The sequence below is a fragment of the Betta splendens genome, chromosome 24 (genome assembly GCF_900634795.4).
Source record: "Betta splendens chromosome 24, fBetSpl5.4, whole genome shotgun sequence".
Taxonomy (NCBI): Eukaryota; Metazoa; Chordata; class Actinopteri; order Anabantiformes; family Osphronemidae; genus Betta; species Betta splendens.
In genome coordinates, this window is record NC_040901.2 from 4,193,828 (window position 1) to 4,213,526 (window position 19,699).

Here is a 19,699-nt window from a genome sequence, read left to right on the forward strand (position 1 = left end):
GACAATGCACTTAGTGTTACTATGGTAACCGGTAAACTGTGCACAGAAAGGTAGACTGAGGAGAAGAAGAGGTGGGAATTTGACCACAAAGGCCATTAGAAGTGTGCACATGGACAGAGAGTGCGTTTAGCGGGTGGATTTATTTCTTTTTTGTCAGCCAAGGGGAACGTGTGGTGAGTTAAACAGCAGAGGGACGTGGTGTAGAGACATCATCAGTGTCCGGCTCGCGCTCACACACTTCTATTTGTGTGCTTTCCTTAATTGAACCTAAAACGGGGACTGGTAATAAGCAAAAGCCAAAAAGCAAGAGTTGATGATGTGATATCACATCACATCAACATACTTTGTATATTGGCATTTTGTGTCTTAGCAGGTTTTAGAGGTGGAAGAAAGTTGCATATAAGACCCGAAAATATATCACAATAAACAAAATGTTAATATTAAATATGATTAAAGTTTTCCTTCCTGTTTTTTATTGGTTTATGCAGACATGTCATCTGCAAACTGTGTCACGAAGAAGACGACACTGAGCACCTGGACTCCTCTGAACCACCAAGTGATCAACAGCAAGGTTACACTGCAACCGCAGCATCGTGAACATGTTGATACTAATGCACATGTTATTAATAATAGTGCCCGTTATTAATATTAATGCCCACATACAGTTCTTATTTCACACTGTAAACAGGTGGAAAATATAGTGAAAGTTGTATCAGTTCAGATGAGACACCAGCTTTAGAGAACAATAAGAATTATAAATTCATGGCCAGTTACTGTGTTACATTGTTATTCTTATTATTTTACTCAGGTTTTTGAAGAGAGGCGAAGTCTTCTGGCAAAGTGGGTAAGCGGACAGTCAGCAACACTAGATCTTTACTGCACCGCGTGCTGTTTGGGACCGTGCTGTTCTCCACGGGGGTCCCTGCTTTGTCCAGCGAATGGAATTCCGCTTCATCCATTCATCCATTCACGTCCTCGTCAGTTTGACAGGTGGTCTGACCGCCAGAGGAAGGCCGTGCTGCAGGACTTGGTGCTGAGCTGTTCGCTGGAGCAGCTCCGTTTCCTGAGCCGGTCTTTGGGCCGACGGCTCCCCCTGCAGGCGGCCGACTTCACCTGCCTCCTGCCCAGAGCCCTCAGCCTCTACCTCTTCTCCTTCCTGGACCCGCGCAGCCTCTGTCGATGTGCACAGGTGCGAGGGATGACGTCACACCTTCCATCAGCTGCAGGTTTTAATGTTCCAAACTACGTTTTCCCCACCCGAGCAGGTGAGCTGGCGCTGGAGGGGCATTGTGGAGCTGGACCGGCTGTGGATGCCGAAATGTCTGAGGCTTGGATGGAGCATCGGCTTTTCTCCCACGCCATATGAACGGGGGGTGTGGAAGAGACATTACATCCAAAACGTCCAGGAGGTGCAGCTCAGCTCGTCACAGGTCAGGAGGTGGAGACGACTCTGCTCCCAGATCGTCCTGTTTTATAATTTTGCATAATTAATTGCATAATTGCATTAATTGCATTAATTGCAATAATTGCATAGAGTGTGACTGCATTGACATGCTCTTAAACATCTATTGCCCCCATCTAGACGGCTTCATCCCATCATCAGTCTGTAGTTCCTAATGGAACACTCACCAGCAGCGGACAGGACGATACATCAGCAACGTCCTCCATCATCAAGGATCGTCCGGCATCCACCTCAAAGGCAGGATCCAAAAATGATAAGCAGCCAAATACACCACCGCCGTGGAAGGTTAACGACAGAAATCCCAAAGATACGCTGCGCTTCAACTACTTGGACAACCTGGACCCCACGGAGCCCAATCTGAAGGGGTGAGAGTGCAAGGAACATGAGGAACCTCATTAAAAACATCATATGATATTACATGAAGCACATTCTAACTCTGAAACCTGTTAAAAAGTATTTTTATTTTTTTAATACTAATAGGCAAAGGATTAATTAGCGTTGATCTGATCTTCACCTACCATGAAATATGAGCCTGATCAGCCCAAATCCACATTACGCAGCCCCACTCCGTTGTTCCACCTGCGGCCGTTTTGACCCCGCTGTTTCACCTGCTCGCTGACAATCTCTCTGCAGAGCCGCCATCTGCCACGGTCTCACACCTTCGCCAGACGGCAGGCGCCAGAAATCGCTCTCGGAGGCTCATTACAAACTACGCAAGGCCAAATCGCTGGTAAATCAGGCTCCATTCATCAGCCGCATAACCTCGCCGTGACTCTGGCCTCCTTGTCTGAATCAAAGGGAGACGATAAATGCAGGGTTTTCTCTGGAGGCCGGGCACAACCAGCAGGCATCATGCATTATGGAGCAGCGTTTACACAGGAATGCATGTTAATGATGAGCTGCCTGGTGGTGGGTGTGCGTGTGTGGGGGGTGGGAGGGGGGAATTATGCTGATGATAATGGTGTTTGAGGGGGGAGGAGGAGAGGGTTAGATAGAGGACATTAATCTTCATGCTTTTAAATGCATGGTGCTTCTTTCTCTTCCTTTAGATGTTCCTCAGCTCCAACTCCAAAACCCAGCATCCTCCTCCTTTTGACCCTCACTCCGACACCCAAACCCGACCCCACTGGGCGCGTCGCAGCCAGGACCCCCCCGTCACCAAGGAGACCGCCAGGAGCCTGTTGCTGCAGGTTGAGTGGAACGCTGGGGTTCGACCCGCGCCCGTGAGGTCGGCGGTGCCTCGTCTGAGCGTGGAGGCGCTCAGGGCGTCCCGGCGCTCACATCGAAGCCCACCAAGTAGGAAATCCCCGCTCCTCCGCTTTGCGGTCACATTAACGGACAGATTTTCATTTTCATTATCATGTTTTTTTAATACCAATCTCAAGGCGTGCCACTGTTTGAGGTTCAGCCCTGGACCGTGTCCGCTTCACACACGCGATGAAGAACGGGGCACCATCGGCCTCCTCGCGAAGAAGCAGTATGACTCAGCAGGGATCAGCTGTGGTCAAAGTGCACAAGCGCTGTAACAACACTCATTTTACAGTCAGACTAAAGAGCAGCAGGTGTTACATTTTGTAAGTATCTGCAAAGTTACTAGAGAATAAAGGCTGTCAAATAAATAGCAACCATCTACTAATTCTTTACAGCTAAAATTATTACAAGCAGGGAACTAGTAATAAACTACACCATGTTGAGAAAAGAACTCCAAAGGAGGCAGTTATGTATACGAAATGTACCACCTTTATTATCAAATCCACTCGTCCCACTCAGTTTGCAGTACAAAGCCAGTGAACTCCAAAACTATTTAACATTAATACTCAGTATAAGACAAAAACATTTGATTTTGACTCAGAACATGTTGCATCCAACACACAGTAGCATATCTTGGGCAGAGAGGGAAGCTTTGTATATGTCAATCATCAATCATGACAGAAGATTAGATTGTTCTCACTCGGATCAGTATCATACACCAGGTTTTAGGTCACATCCATCTACAGCTTTCACTCATTGCATAAAAAAACACATCCAAAGTTTGGCTCACACACGCTTTCATTTATATTACTAAAAACAAGAGGAAACATAAACAAGTTTGACATATTAATCCAAAGGCAGGAGTGAACGTGGGTCAGTCACATATGGCTTACGGACTAGAACGGACACAACAATCCATCACATCTAACACATGTTCAATTACATGTCGGGTGGTTTTGTCTGAAAAAGTCAATTATGTCCTTATATGTGGCATCATCTGTAAATACACACTTGCCTATAATACACACTCCCTAATGACTCGTCTGATGATTGCAGTAAACACAACTCAATTTAAAACAGTGCACAGCCGTCACAGGTGAGATTGTCCAAACGAGCTGCTGAGTTTAGCAGGAACGTGCGCTGTGTTCATTGAGCTCAGAGCCTCTACCCGCTCATCATGGCCAAAGTCCAGTTTAAAGGGGTTTGTAATTACTCTTCAGTTATGAAGGTAACCTGGTCTTAATAAAACCATGGGTGTCTCAAAAATAATTCTGATCCAATTTATGTGAATAGAATATATAATTTTTTGGAGAGAAGAAAGTTGATTGCAAAGTATATAGCATTTATTTCAAATGATGCATTAAGGAAATGCACTTCTGATTGGAATACAAAAGCTACAAATAAAACAAACAATCATGTAAAACCTCAAAAAATTCAAACATCCTTCAGATTAAATTAAATTAAATAAACAGTTGGTTGATGGGATGTTTGTTATTCATTCATGCTTTTTTAACCAGAAAAAAAAACTTTTAAGTTATAGCAAATGTTGACATACAGGACTCTACTGGAGGTTCAAATTAAGTTCATATTCACAGTGGATTTATTAGGATAGTTTGAAGTAGACACAGCCAACAATTTAAAAAAAATACTTAAAAATACCCATCCATTAGCTGCTTTCAATATTTTGCTCTTCACTTCAACATAAACGTCCATTAGATATCAACTGAGTTCAAATCCTGTCAACATTTCATTTGTAGATCAAGTGAAAACACAGAATGATATGTCACTTGTTTTAATACAGGTCGATAAAAATAAAAGAAAAATGAACTACGATATAAGAACCTGTCAGAAAAAACAAACTCCAAACTGACTGCATTGTCAAATAAAAGATTGAACAGTCTGTTAAAGGGTATTTCATGCAGCCTTATTTCTAGGTGCCGTTTGCAGAGCTCAGTTATAGTATAAGGCCGATGGGCATCCGTTTGTGCTTTGACAGCTGAGAACAGCAGAGGCAATTCATGTGAGTCTTTACAGTTTTTTTTGTTTTTGCTAAGTACAAGTTCTACAGATATCAAAAACTTGGAGGGAATGACTATGCAAATACACACAAGTATTAACACTAAGCCATTTTAAATAATGTAAACATATACATCTTATTTGAGGTCCGAGCATTGAGCCTCTTCATCTTTATTTATAGTTTAAAAGGTACTACTGGAGCATCGCCCGGATGTTCTTCGGAGTAGACTCGTCGTTCAGGTGTTTTGTGGTGAATCTGAGGTCAAACAGAAGTGACAGATGTGTTAGTGCAGCTTTTATTATTAGGGAAGAATTGTGAAGTGTGAGGTCAGTATAAAGGTGTCTTTTGGACTTCTATATGCTGTAAAACTGAGGAGTGAGTGACTTTAACCTACTTAAGGGCGTTGAGCAGACCTTCTACGTTGTCTGCCGGCTGGTCCTTCAGGACCTTGATGCAGCCTTTCATCTGAAAAGAGACAAACGAAATATGAGCACAGAAGTCCAGCAGTTGTATGTGAAACAAGGGCAACGTGTGATGCATGCGAGTGTGTGCGTCTTACATCTATCTTTGAGGACCTGTTGAAGGCGCCGTTGGGGTGGACGTGATCGTAAAGGATGATGACGCCGACCATGACCCTCATGCAAAACAAAAGTGTGTCCTCACTGCTGAAACGACTCGAATATTCTCTAAACACGGGAGATGAGGCAGAGGCAATTTACAAAATCAACATCTTGACTTGAAATTTAAGGCTTCAACTTGACAATGGTGTGTGTGTACTCACGGTGTCTCCAGCATGACTTTACAAACACTGGCCATGGTGCTGAGACAGTCTGTTGTGTTCTCCAGTGGAAGAGTATTGTTCTATAGAACCATAATGAGAAACTAGATGATTCAGCATTTATTCATAAAAGGTGAATATGAGCAGCAGGATCACGGCCAGAGATTACTCACCTCTGTGAAGTGTGTGGTTGCAGTGCTGAGTGTTTTCAGCATCGGCGTGGCCTCGGCGTAGAACAGAGACATCCTGTTTGCCATCTCGTTGTTGACTTCACTCTCTATGTCCAGCTGTGGGTGCACACACAAACACAGATGAACTGCAAGTGTTTGTGCAGGAGGAGGAGGCCGTGTTTTCTACAGACAGCATTTTGTGGTGCATCCTAAAAATTGGAAATCTATTTAAAATAGATTTTGTTTTCTCTTTTAGCTGGGGACAGTACAGCAGATGTTCCATTTTTCTGCAAAGTCATAAATAAATATCTATTTGTGCACAACTCACATTCATATTGTTAATCCGGTTCCGACTGATTGTTCTTCTATAGTAACTGAAGTCATTCTGAATGGCGGGAATTCTCATCTAAAACAAACAGAAGAAGAACAGAACACTTAAATAATCAGACCCAATATACTACAGCAAAGGAAGACCACAGACTGTTGACCTCGGCGCTGACAACACACCTTGAGCTCATCAAAGCGCAGCGTGAAGTGGAGGATCTCTGCAAACTGCTTGGCCAGCGCTTGCTCTCGCTCCAGATGCTGAGTGGGCGTCAGAGGTGGACATGTCAGGGACTCCAACAAACTCCTCAGAGCCTCCTCTGCAGACAAACACACACAGACAAGATGTCAAGTGCTGTGTTGGAGCCGGCCTTTTCTTTACAACACAAACAGAGAAGGCTGCCATGCAGGGCCCTCATCGTGATGCTTCTGTCTGATCCAAGCGCTGCTCAACATTTACCCAGACAACAAAGAGCGAACCCTGAACACACCTAGTCGAAGAGAGAAACTGTAAAACTTCTTGAGTTTGATGACCAGAGGGCAGACTGAATTCCAGGCTCGCTCCTGCAGCATGAGGTCACTAGGGTTTTGAATTGCCTGCACAAAAACAGCAGAAGCGCCACAATTAGTATTTTCTACAGCGCGGGGTTGATTAGCAGTCTGTTCTGCTGGATTAGAGCTTTAAGAATGTGTTCAACTGCGTACGTCTCTGATCTCCTGGCCAGCGCCTTTATACGCCTGCAGGCCAGAGAGGATGTTCTCAGAGTCCTGCAGGACCGAGTTCACCTGGTTCCAAACCTCTCGTTCCTGTTCTGTTGGCTGAGCATCTGGCAAACACAAGGGCAACAGTTAGAAATCCATTGAACAAACATGTCAAAGCAATTCATTCATGCCTTTTCACATCAAGAATGAACCTCCTTGTAATTATAACATATTTCAATGTAGACCATTTACTTTATATACATTTGATGACTTGAAGAGGAAATAATTTTTGATGTGAAAAAGAGCTGAACACATTTCAGCTTTTGGCACATACAGTATGTGTACGTAACAGACAGGGACAGTCAGCCACCAACATTTGCTGCATTGAGGGACCACATTGATAGCTTCAATTTGAAAATCAACATCAATGTTGAAGACTTCCAGACATGTCTAACAACTGAAGGCCAGAAGCTACATGCATTTACAGCTTCCTGCTCTTAGTCATTAAGAAGTAGCAAAGACCCAAAGAAATAATCATTCACTGTGTGTTTTAGGCAACAACATTTAAAGGCTGACTGTAAAAGAACTACTACAGAGGTACACTGTTGTGCAGGTGCAAATGTTCTGCTGCATGAAAACACTAGAAGTGTGTTTGCAGTCTAATCCAAAACATGCTGCAGTAAACTCTTGCACAGGCAGGGGAGCATGGCAATACAGGCCTCTATTGTGCTCTGTCAAGCCTGCAACGGACTCGTTTCACATTTATTATTATTATTCACACAAGAATATGCACTAATGTAGATAGCAAGTATTTGTATTCTTCTGCAGGAACCATGGTATCTCCAGCACAACCAACAACCGGTTTCAACCAGAGAGCTTTTGAATAATGTGGGAGCCCCAAAATATATTATATAAAAAAAAGGTAAAATAAATAGTAAAAGTCAAAGCTCTAAATATACACCATCACTGACATGGAAAGCCCATGTCTGGCGTCTGTTTTGCATTTCAAACCCTTCCACTCCCATCATTTCCTCTTTGCTGAATAAACAAAGCCTGAGGTTGGCCACACAGAGCGGCTGAATGCCGCTGTGGAGGTGTTTTGAGATATTCTACAAGAGGGTTAAAAAAAGGCCAAAGCAGATTCATTTGCTCTCAGCTAAAGGCTGTCAACTTAATGTTTTACTGTGGTGGTAAAGTGATGAAATGTGATTTCTATATTAACAGCATTCACATCTACCAGAGATAACATGATTATGCAGAAAAAGAGGCAAAACATACTTTTCACATGAGAAATAATTACCTTAAGCCACATATCTGTGTTAAATGTCTCATCTTATACATAGAAGGGCAAGCATGCAGACAAAAGCAGTCACCAAAGGTCAAGGGTCAACTCCATTCTTCTTTAACTTGTCACCGAAGACAATATATATTTTTTAAACCATACTAAAATTAATCATGATTTTGAATTGGTGGGACGGTTGACAAGTCAACAGCAGAACAGGCAGACCCCTGACCCGCTGGAGCAGCCGAAGGGGGTAAAGGGAAAAGTTAATTAGTGATGAAGAGCAGAGGGTTTTTCTAGCAGCACGACAGACAAAAGCTGAGCTCACTTTCAAAGTCAAGGAAAAAGTTTGGCCCCTGTTCAAGCTCGGTGCAAGTGAGCACTTTTAAAAGATTCCCCATTTGGTTTCTGCAAGAGAGAGAGAGAGAGAAGACAGAAAGACAAAGGAAAGAAAAGTAGACGTAATGTTAGGAAGTCTTCGAAAAGGTGATCCAAGCAGAGAGGTGAGATCAGGTCACGACTGAGCGGAAGAGAGAGAAGGGAAAAGCAAAGCAGAAGCACGTCTCCTCCACAGCTGTGTCGCTGGAGTCGGACACCTGCTGGCAGAGAGGAAACAGCTGAGGCAGTCACACCTTCACCCTCCCTCCTTCCCTCCTTCCCCACCCGACCTTTTCTCCTCCACTCCTCTCCCTGACAGACTTACTTTCAAAGTCCAGGAAAAAGTGTGGATAGTTCTCTATTTCCCTTGTTAGGACTTTGAGCAGGTTACCCATTCCAGCAAACCTGGTGGTCAGAATACACTGTTAACAAGACAAACAAGTCAGCACAGAATGCATTAAATGTGTAGTGGAACATGTGTGCAGCATGTGGAACACGCTTTTGAGGGAGGTCTTTCTAAATGTGGCTCGACTCTGGATGCAATTTAAAGTGTATGTCCTGTGAACGGTTCTAATGGAGGCAAAGGGCAGCACTTTAGGTAAGTAGCAATTTCCTCCCTCCTCAGCCATGGAGGGTGGTCACACAGTCTGCAATCACAGGAGGCTTAAATGTACAGTGGCGTAATAGGAGGCTGTAATTACAGTAAAGCGGGGAGGTACATTACAGGAGAACTGAGAATAGTGCTCAGCTGGGTTAAACAACAGAAACCTAACCCGACCTCACACTCATGGTGGATGTGAAAGTAGTAGTATAGTTTATCACGATGACAAAGTTTTATCTGGAGAGAGAGAGACACACACACACACACGCAGTGACCATAAAAGAGACACTGTGCTGCAGCACGCACATGATCATCACACTGCATCTCTCTGCACGGCCTCCAGCAAACCGACAACCATTTCCCATCAGGCTATTTATTCACCAACTCGCACAAATTATGAATGCACGCAACTGTAAGGGAGCCATCGGGGGGTGGAATCTGAAAAGAACTTTAAACCTACGTTATAATGGATACAAGTCTATGTTGCTTGAATACAGAGCTGTACCTGAAGAGGGCAGTGCTGGCCTAGTTTCACGTGAACCCAGTCAGCCTTTAACGGGTGCTCGGCAGCCAAGTTTCCCCTTATGCAAACCATGGCCTGCAGCTACAGCAACTTCCCCAACAGTCGCCTTGATCTGAAGCCAGACACTGGCTAACCCTCAGGTACTGGTTCAGATACTTTGACACCCAGTTCTGTTGGACAAGTTTAAGAGGTTGTTTTCCCAGGCCACATCAGACCAACGGCTAGGAGGATTCTTGCTGTTCACTGGTGTTTCAGTTTAACCAGCCTTTCATCCGTGACATGTTTATGTATTATAGATAGTACGACACGGACGAGTAGAAGTATTTTGTACTTGTTTGTGTGCACGTTCAAACAGCCAGCGGGCCAACTAGTTAGTCAACATTGGGGAGCGTGTACAAATGAGGTCACTCTGCACAGCCGCCTTGCATGCTGGTATGCTGCAAGGCGGCTGTTCATGTACAAAAGGTGCAATTCAGATCAGACAGGGCCATAGTATTCGGTGTCAAATATCACTTCCTAAAACACAGCCACGGTGAGTGGATTCTACCTGAAGTACTGTACGCCTCCACCTGTGATTTAGCATGAGGATTGTTTTCCACACAGCGTGATCCTTCCAAACTATTCAAACAAACCAATGTCTAATGTCTCTGAAATCTCAGGTAACTTGCAGTTTAGTGTGTATTTTATGATAAATGAATGATAATGAAGGTAAATTATGATAATGAAGCACATTTTAAGATGCTTTTGGATGCAAAGGTTTAGTATCACACCAAACAGGGAAGGAATCAGGAAGCAGGGAATCTCCTTGTCCGCTTGGTTCCTCTTACAAGCCCTTAGTTATACATCTGCTGAATGTAATGGAAACTTCAGCTTTCAACTTCCCTTGTATGTATGTTTGTCCATTTTTTACCGTAAAATAAGAAATAAAATGAGGAATTTTTAAAAAATCCCCCACAATCAAACTAAATGAAACTTTCAATTCCTTCCAAAGGTTTTTAAAAGAAAACGTCACCGATTTTCAATGGGGGTTGATCCGATTCTTCCATTATTTCTAGATTTATCATTCATTCCTCCAACACACCCTGACGGATTGTTTGCTATGGGCTATATTCGATGACCGAAGGTCCTGCTGCAGATTACTTAGAACACAGAAAGTTTTACAGCACAGTCTAGTGCTGTCAAATATTCGTGATTAGTTGTATGAGCCAGAGTACAGCGCCAACAAGTGATTTACGAGTTACATTACTCTCCAACAGGCAATATTAGTGCTGTACGCGTATGCGAAGAAAAACTATGGCGGACAGAGCAGTCTCGTTCCAGCACGCTGACTCCACCCCCTTTCATTCTGGCCCCGCCCTCTCAGCATGACAGAGGAAACCAGGAACCACTAGTTGTAGTTTTTGAGCCCATGGCAAACCATCTGCTGAGGCGTCTTATGGGAGGAATAAATGATAACTTCTTTGCATAGAAATTATGGACCAACGTTGAGTGTCCCTTCATTCTTTTCAGTCTATTCATGTCTATTACCCGACATCGTTTTGGTCAACCCCTATTGAAAAAGTTTTCCTTTAACCCCTCGCTTCCATTTATCCTCTATTTAAATAGTCCCTTAGCTTCAGAAACCGACGCTAACCAAAGCTTTGTAATTAAAGCAAACCTCTCCAGACTGGAGAAGCTGCCACTCAGGAACAAACTAAATCATTTGAACTCTGGGATAATGCTCCAAAGCTTTCTCGTCAAGCAGAAAGGATTGGATTGATTAGGAGAGCTAGATTTGCATGAACCGTTGATTCAGCAAGCCGATAGCTCCATGACATGTAAAGTACACAATTATTCAAATTAATTTTACTATCAGACAGAAGCCTTCGTCCTGGCCATATCCCACATGGTGGTTTCCAACTGAACTTTGAGTATATACACATCTTTAAACTCCCATGTTCAGAATGCCTTGGGTTTAATAGCAATTACTGTTGAATTAGTGTTGTCAAAAGTGCTGACTAACTCATGCTGTACTCTCAGCCTCAGTGAACGCTTAGACTTGGTCTTAAAAATGCTTCAGACTAGTGTAGACATGTTTAAGAGCATGAGTGTGTACCGTGAATCATTTACCTTCTATGTTGGAGGACCTCAGATAGTTATAGCATCCGCTTTTCCCCTTGTCCCTGAAATGGGCAGGAGAAAAGTCATTTATTCACTTGTATTGACTGAGGAGAAAAATGATTTAGGTCTGAAAACAATCACATGCACAGTGTATTTTAAAAAATGCGGAACACACTTCTGTCAGTGACTGGTACAGTATCAACGTTCCACATTATCCACTTCTTTTCTCCCGACACATAAACAAGTACAACCTTGCTCCCATTACAAAACACACCACTGAATAATTCAGTGAAACCAACACCGTTGTAGGTTAGAATCCAGAGTAAAACTGATTAAGCCTGCGTCTGCTTCATGTTCACTGGAGTATTAAATATCCAGTGATAAGATGTGGCTGATGGCGGTCACTGGGATGCACTGTATTGTAAAGCCCTGCAGGATGGAGCGGGGGGCATTTTTAATGGCTATTTTACACCTATAACTATACTATATTAAATTACACACAAATCCCCAAGGTCCCTGTGTATCCTCTCTGCCATGGCTGAATTACTCAAAAGGTCCATCATACAGTCAGCCAACGAGTTCTGATGTACCATCATCAGTTGTCAATTTAAAATCAATGTACACACACCAGGAACCATGATTTATCACCTTAGAGTCATACAGAATTCTCCCACATACAAACAATTATACTGAGGCATCTAGAGCACTATTTATATCATAGGGACAGTCCTCATGTATGCGAGTTGTTCCCCACTTTGGAGGCAATAAACAGACTGATTGATGAATGGACCCAGAAGGGCCACTAGTTGCTTTTCTAGAAGCATGTGGCAGAAGTAGACTTCACCTCTCGTCATGCTAGGTGTACACAGGAACACGTGCTTGTGTTCCATGTTCCTTCTGGACACGTACATCGGCCAAACCGCCATGTGAACAGCACAGACTGAATGTTGATGAGAGCAGACACTTCACCATTACACCCACTTCACTCATTATACATCCAACTTCTGTAACTTTGGATGCTTCCACTTCTTTATCCACATACTTTCATTCTCTCCTTCCCGTTTCTTCCCTCACGGCTTTTTCTCTCTCTTTCTCACACACAGACACATACACACTTATCTGCTTCCTCTTTCTGTCAAACAGAGATAGATTTTGACCGATGTCACCAAACAATCATTTGAACAAAATTAAGTTAAATCAGAATGAGTCCATTTACAAAAAAACAAAAAAAAAGCAGACAATGGTCCAGATTAAAAAGCAGTACTGCCAGACAGCTAAATCATTCAACATTTCATCATAAAGTAAGTAAGTTATTCCATTTAGCAAACTAGCACAAGATTCAACAAGGCAATCAAGTGACAGGAAATGTGTCTATCATCCCAGCAGGTGGTGGAGCCATACAGCGAGGAGCGAGATGCACTCAGACTCCAAAAAAACAAACGTGTTTTTCAGGAAACATCAATCAAGAACAGGAATGGAATTTTCCAGTGGCTGAATGGGAATAACAAGCATTAATAATAATAATAATAATAATAAAAGCAGCTTATGAACCCAAGCACATTTAGGAATGGTGGAATTGGTCCAGGTTTACGATCTTGGACAAGACACTGACCCCTGAAGCCTCACTGTATGCTGCCTGTCAACAAACGGTTCCTTCGGGGAATAATAAATTGTCAGTTATTATTCTCTCTACTTGTTTGATTGTTTTATTTGTGTGTAATTGCCCCTCCATCAAGATATGAAGAGCTATCCGTATCTAAGGTGACAGAAGCGTCTGTAAAAACGGGAAATGCAAATATGACACATGCACATTGTTATAAAGTGGTTTGCAAAAAGGGAAGGCGTTTGTCACTTACAGCTGAAAGTCTGGCTAATAGGTAAAAAAAAAGAGTGACAGGCTATAAGAAAAGGGGTGGGGGGTGTTGGGGGCATGATGATGATGATGATGATGATGATGATAAGCGTATATCAAAAGAGGGAATTCACTGAAAAATAAACCCTTCAGAAAAGAACCTGCGCATGCATAAAGTAGTTATTGTTTTCAGATATGATCCACATGGAGCAGGTATGAGTCTATGGGATGCAGTGCTGATTGTGACACAGTAACACACTGACTGTGGCAGGGCCCAGTGAAAGCAAATGTCCAAATCCCACAGTTCTCTGGGCTTAAAGGAGCACAAGAGCAAACATTGACAAGTCCCTCATATCATACCTGACATGTCAGGAGTGTTGACAAGACCAACATTAGCTGAAACCACAGAGTCCTCTATGAATCATAAACACACATTCTAATCTAATGCAAATTTGTCTTTCAACAGTTTTGTTGACTTTTTTCTTACTAACACTTGTCACCTGAATCGCTGTGTCTGATTATCATGGCTGCCTGTTAAGGGATTTAATTAAGTGACAGATCATTAATGTACCATACTTAAGTTAGCCACAGAACCACACAATCTGTGCATACTCAGCTCAAGTCGGTTTTCCACGGGTCCGTTAATGTGTACTCAACACATTTGTAACTAAAAATGTTAGCTTAACTTGTGTACCAAGGCTTTATAGCAAAGCACAAATAAATTCACTCTCCAAAACTGTGGACAGGAGGCCGACAGCAGACACACAAGTCTGGATAGCGTGACAGCTGTTGATCCAGAATTGAACCCGTAATCAATTATTTACATGAATGAGCATCATCTTCACAACTGGAAAAGCACATTTCTGACACAGTCACGCAAGGGGAGTCTTCTGCTGTGTGAGTAAAGAACACAGCACGAGAGCCAGGATAGACCACGTCTAGCCGCGTAGGAAATGTGCACATGTGGCCTGAATGGGTCTCTTGGCAAAAGCCTGTGATATGAAAGGCATGGGTGGAGTGAGGCAGGGACAAAAGAGCCGTGACAACAAAAACAAACACATCTGGCTCAGCGTGTGCCGTCTTCTCCAGATGCCCTCTAAGAGTTCGAACAAGGGTTAACCCTCAGTAGATGTTCAGTGAGCTGGAAGTGTGTGTGTGTGTGTGTGTGTGTGTGTGTGTGTGTGTGTGTGTGTGTGTGTGTGTGTGCGTGCCTCAACTCTAGACGGCCTTCTTTTCTGCATGGCAACAGCTGATGAGTAATCATGGCCCCACAACAGCCCAATGAGCTCTGGGCATGGAGACTTAAGAGGGAGTGAGAAGGAACAAAGACTTGCTAATGATGTTGTGGTATAAAGGACAGGTGACATTCACTTTGTGTTCACTTACATCACTCAGTCACTGGAGTGAACCAAATCCAATGCATAGTGTCCCTTTAAGAGGTTCTCTGATGAAATAAAAAAATTGAATATTAAACACATTATCGAGTAGCATCTGTCATAAAGTCATAACCTAACTATTGCGTGTAGACAATAAAAACTAATTTTACTTGAAGCCGGCTAAGCGTCAGCGGTGTCTGGAATCTATTTCCTCTTCCTCACAGTCAGGTTACTACTCTGTCTTCAGCCTACAGCTGTCAACTCAAAATGCCACATGTAAAACCAAGCATTTTTGTGGTTTTTATCTTGAACTATTAGGTAGAAATCAAGTACAGTAGCACATTGCCAAGTTTGGACAAATGACAGGTTTTTTCATATGTCATAGTCATAATGAAAAACTTAAACATTTCACTCATGTTCATTTCATTTCACGTTTTAATTTCTAATAAATGAATAAAATGTTCTTAATGGTGTGTAAAACAAACCAGCCTGTCGCTTATAGGCAGCCCTCCACTTTCGATACATTTTTAAAATCCCTCTGTTGTTTTGACTGGCTGGAAAAATAGGCCTTCAAATTGGGTGAGGGGCGCTGCGTCTCCCTCAGGCTCCCTTTGCCGAAGCAAATGTGACAGCAGGGCACGTTAGAGGGGCCAAGCCCAGCTTCAGGGAGGCTGGCTGCCTTTTATCCTAATATGGACACAGGTCCAGGAGTGGAGGCTACTGTTGGGAGGCAGAGAAGAGGGCGGGAGACCTGCCCAGCAGCATCACCACAGCAGACATGCCTCCCTCCACTGTATCACTGGCACTCTTTATGCTCCCTTCATTCACCCCACTTCAAACAGCAGCACAGGACACGCACTCCAGTCAGCGACAGGGTCTCCGCCTCAGCAGCAGAGCTCGGCTCTGTTCCTTCTGGTTCAGCCAGCTGAACAGCTGCCTAATTTTACACTTGTTCATTACAAACTTCCCACTATTCCTTCCTGCACATCTGGCTTCTTGTGCGGAGAAAGGGAGACACGAACAAGCAGTCACAGTGCTCCGAGAGCTGAAGAGAGGGGTGTCAGTGGGTGAAGTAAACAAGTCAGAGGGGCTTCAGTCAGAAATGAGAGGGAAAGTCCTCTATGAAGGCAGGAGGCTGCAAGAAGGCAAGGCAAAGAATAGCGAAAGAGAACAAACAAGCATGAGAGTAAAGGAGGGCTCTGGTCTTTATGGGTGCGAGCAGCTATTACAGCGTGTCGAGGGACTCCAGGCCTAGAAATTCCTCCTACGTGTTCGCTCAATGCAGCGTCTGTTCTGCCAAGCCCGGCATGTCAACAGCACCGCTGAGACAAAAGGGACCATGTTTGTGTGTGACTCACTCCGTGTTGGAGAATGTGCGTGGAAAAGCAGAGCGCGGCCCCCGTCACAGGGCGGGCTCCGTTTCTGCTGGTTGAAGGTCTGTCAAAGGACCTCGGCGGGAGCCACGCACGAGCCTGAAAACACGATTGGTCCGCAAAGCCCAGCCACACAAACAGATCCGTGACTGCCCCGGATTACACAAAGAATATGAACGGCACCAAATACTTTAGCTCGTTACGTTCATGTTTCACCATTTGAGGTCATAAGATGCATTTATATGACTGAGCAGGGCCTGAATTTACAGTAAAGTCAAGCAACTACTAAGCTTTAAGCTATTGGTTTGAATTTTGGAAAACACAACAATTGGCTGTATATCAGCCAATAGTAGCTCTTTACAGATGTTTTATTTAAATAAAATATTAAAGAAACTGGTCTAAAAGAAAATCATTCTATGTTATATTAATACACACTAAATAATATCAGTGATCCTGAAATGATCCTGTAAAAACTATGCCAATGAAACTGAGGCACAGGGGTGCTCACTATAAAAACCTGCCTCTATGGTTATATACTGTGGTCCTGACTGGACCGGAGCAGGAATGCAACTCCACTGGATCTCAATGCAAGTATATAATCACAGCACCCCTATCTTAACATACAGTAATCAAAGGTCAGTTTAGGCCTCTACTTTAGCCCACACACCCACAATAGCAGAACGTCAGTAGTCTGGCAAATTCTTTTGTTTTGGCCCAATCTAGTTCCACTTCCGCAGGTTCTACGCCCTGAGACACTCTACTCACCATAAGCGTAACGGGTGTCCTCTTAAGTCCTAGAACATTTCTGCTCTCTCAAACCTTTAAGCAGTTATGACCAGTAAACTGTTCCTGCATCTACAGAGACCAGTGAACATGCTGCAGAACAGCAGACAGTGCAGGGGCTAAGCTCTTTAGTGGCAACCGATATCAAAAAAATAAAAATAAAATAAAATAGTATATATATGACAGCATGTAACACGACCCAAGTGCAACAGGTGCCAAAGAACAAAGCAAAAAACTTTCAAGGGGGCTTTGTCCTGTAGGACATTTTCCAAGGCTGTCCAACTTTCCAGTGGCCTAGTAAGTATGACGCTTTGGGCTTTGGTGCATCGATAAACTGCCAAAGCAAAGAAGCAAAGACTCATAGGACATATGGTGTGCATTTTAAATGACCACTACCAGGACTCAGGTTTCCAAAACAACAGGTTACTCAGACATGAGGCAGTGTGAAACACTGAGTTTAAATGAGGCCAAAGCAAAAGCTCAGCAAAAAAAAGGACAGACAAGAAACAGCAGACAAATTATATATATAAATGCAAGCAAATATAGAACAAACAAAACATAGCAGCAGGTTACAGTTAAAGCCGAGGTGGACAATAACCATAAAAGAACCACCGCTTACAAACCAAGCCCAACAGAAGCCAGTGAGAACAAACTGAAGCACACTCACTGTTGTTCCACCAACAGGATGTGTGTATAAAAAGTGAAACGTGAGTGGGAAGTGTGCAGGGTCATAAGGCAGCACAGTTATTCTCACAGACAGACAGATAAAAAAGGACAAGCGCATGGCGTAAAACAGGAACTTGGAGCGTTTTTTTCCCCACACGATACCTTAAGAGCGACAGAGCAACAGTTGACGACGCACAAGTCACTGGAAAACAAGAGGGGAATGAGGAAAGGAACAATTAAATGCTCAAAACGTGTTCACCAGGAACATTACCCCCGATGAATACGACGTGCAATAAGATTAAGTGTTAAAACACTAAGCTTTTAAGAGATAAGCTGCTCCAACAGCTGAGATTTAATAATCCAACTTTGTCCAACTTTGAGACTGAAAAGCTTTTTTGTGTTAGCGGCTGCACAATCAGAGTTAAAATGATGGATGCTAATGAGCGGACATTCCTCGCTACACAGAACTTGTCCTTGTAGGAAAAGCACAGGTGTCACTACTAACACAGTGGTGACCACAGGCGTCCCAGTCGCGACCGTATGACGTGAACCCTGATCCTGACGCAGTTAAATGCAGTTCATCTTTATCTTTCCATTTATGAATATTGCTCTTCGATTGAGATGCGCTTATTGCTGAGAATGATAACTAGTCCTAAAGGCCACAGACCTGATTCATTGGTCATGTGTCATGTGCGGTAGCTTCAGAACAAAGTTCAGGATTTCAGCTCGTATTTCGTGGTATTTACACATTGCTGATTGTTCAAAGACAAATGAAATGAGCTTTCTCTATTCTATGTAGATTAGCTTATTCCTCAGGCTGAATAAACTTCATACAGTCAGATGTACATGTACAAGATGTCTTACTTTACTGAGTATTCATATTTAAGAAGGCTCTTTAAAACACAAAAGGACATTCCTATTCCTTAATTCCTATTGTCCCTTTACGTAGTTCTCATAAAATAAAACAATTTTAATATTGTCTTAAGCACGTTATCTGATAGCACCTGTCATGAAGTCATAACCTAACTATTGCGTGTAGACAATAAAAACTAATTTAACTTCAAGCCGGCTAAGCGTCAGCAGTGTCTGCAATCTAGTTCCTCTTCCTTACAGTCAGGTTACTACTCTGTGTCTTCAGCCTACAGCTGTCAACACAAAATGCCAAATGTGAAAGTGTAAATGTAAAAGGTTCTATAAAACACAAGGACACAACCACCTTAAAGAAACTGGCTGGTGTGTTTATATTCCATTTCACCTTTTCCGTCTGTCTAAGAACTGTTAAAAGTTGAATACAGAGAATGCCAAGTTCTAAACAGATCTAGTCATGATAACTAAAACTGGCTCACACAAGTTTTTCCGCGGCTCAGACAAGCACAGACAATCTGTTAGCTGAGCATCTGAGCTTGTGCGGCCAATGAGAAGTCTGTTGTGTTTTCTGTTCCAGCACAGATGGCAGCACTGGCTGAGTCAGCAGTGGCTGGTGGTCTGCAGTAAAGTGGATGATTAGTCGCTGATAACAGGAGGAGGGACAAGCGTTAAGAGACAGAAGCTGTGGAACTGAATTCTCTGCCAGTTATTTTGTTCCTGTCTGATTAAATAAAATTATGACCGTGCTCAAATCCTTTCCATTTATGTCTAAGTTTAGTCTAGCTGTAGTTGGAGGCAGTCTCTTTGTCAGGGTCAACAGTTGCCACGATGGTTTTATGTAATAATTAACATCTGTATGTGTTTGAGTACAGTAACCAACAGTACTGTGGTCGTTTTATATTTGTTTTCTCTTCATGTAACTGTGACATTGTTATTTTTAACACTGTTGACGGAAGGCTGAGGGAGGAACCTTTTACTTAGCCAACATTTGGCACACAAAAACAAGTGTGACTGAATGTGCCAGACTGTTGCAGTGACGCGGGCCAGCTTCTCTTGGCATGAAGAGGAAGATAATAATATAAGGAGGCTTCGGGCAGCTCGTCCACCTGAGCACACAATGAGACCTCACGCCCCGTGTGGTTTGCTGCTACAGACAGAAGAGATCTGAGATTGTCATTTAGTGTCACAAAGCAA

General features: G+C 43.1%; 2 protein-coding genes across 9 annotated transcripts in view; one reads left to right on the forward strand and one right to left on the reverse strand.

Annotated features, from left to right (window-relative positions):
• fbxo16 (F-box protein 16) lies at positions 1–4,536 on the forward strand. Its single transcript, XM_029140295.3, has 9 exons — positions 1–173; positions 489–571; positions 809–844; positions 983–1,189; positions 1,266–1,430; positions 1,583–1,827; positions 2,096–2,192; positions 2,512–2,758; positions 2,848–4,536. The coding sequence occupies exons 2-9, from the start codon at positions 491–493 to the stop codon at positions 2,901–2,903; spliced, it is 1,134 nt and encodes a 377-aa protein (XP_028996128.1). The 5' UTR covers positions 1–173; positions 489–490; the 3' UTR covers positions 2,904–4,536.
• Positions 4,034–19,699, reverse strand: part of fam49a (family with sequence similarity 49 member A) — a 17,976-nt gene continuing 2,310 nt past the window's right edge. For 2 of the 8 annotated variants that reach the window (XM_041069494.2, XM_055506380.1), the window contains exons 2-11: positions 11,598–11,650; positions 6,708–6,829; positions 6,494–6,599; positions 6,186–6,322; positions 6,007–6,084; positions 5,682–5,795; positions 5,512–5,591; positions 5,290–5,416; positions 5,125–5,195; positions 4,034–4,985 (exon numbers count right to left, since the gene is read on the reverse strand). In XM_041069494.2, the coding sequence (XP_040925428.1) occupies positions 4,922–4,985; positions 5,125–5,195; positions 5,290–5,416; positions 5,512–5,591; positions 5,682–5,795; positions 6,007–6,084; positions 6,186–6,322; positions 6,494–6,599; positions 6,708–6,829; positions 11,598–11,650 (952 nt within the window). In that variant the 3' untranslated portion in view covers positions 4,034–4,921. Of the gene's footprint in view, positions 4,986–5,124; positions 5,196–5,289; positions 5,417–5,511; positions 5,592–5,681; positions 5,796–6,006; positions 6,085–6,185; positions 6,323–6,493; positions 6,600–6,707; positions 6,830–8,314; positions 8,395–8,689; positions 8,787–11,597; positions 11,657–14,657; positions 14,720–14,826; positions 14,844–19,699 lie in introns of those variants that run through there. The other 6 variants (XM_029140296.3, XM_029140298.3, XM_029140299.3 and 3 more) reach the window with 6 other exon arrangements.

Bases quoted from the DNA above. Each gene is read 5' to 3' on its own strand.
- fbxo16 (XM_029140295.3), top strand. From the start codon at position 491: ATGTCATCTGCAAACTGTGTCACGAAGAAGACGACACTGAGCACCTGG. The intron at 572-808 runs GTTACACTGCAA...TATTTTACTCAG, and splicing joins ACCAAGTGATCAACAGCAAG to GTTTTTGAAGAGAGGCGAAG. The intron at 2,759-2,847 runs GTAGGAAATCCC...ACCAATCTCAAG, and splicing joins CTCACATCGAAGCCCACCAA to GCGTGCCACTGTTTGAGGTT.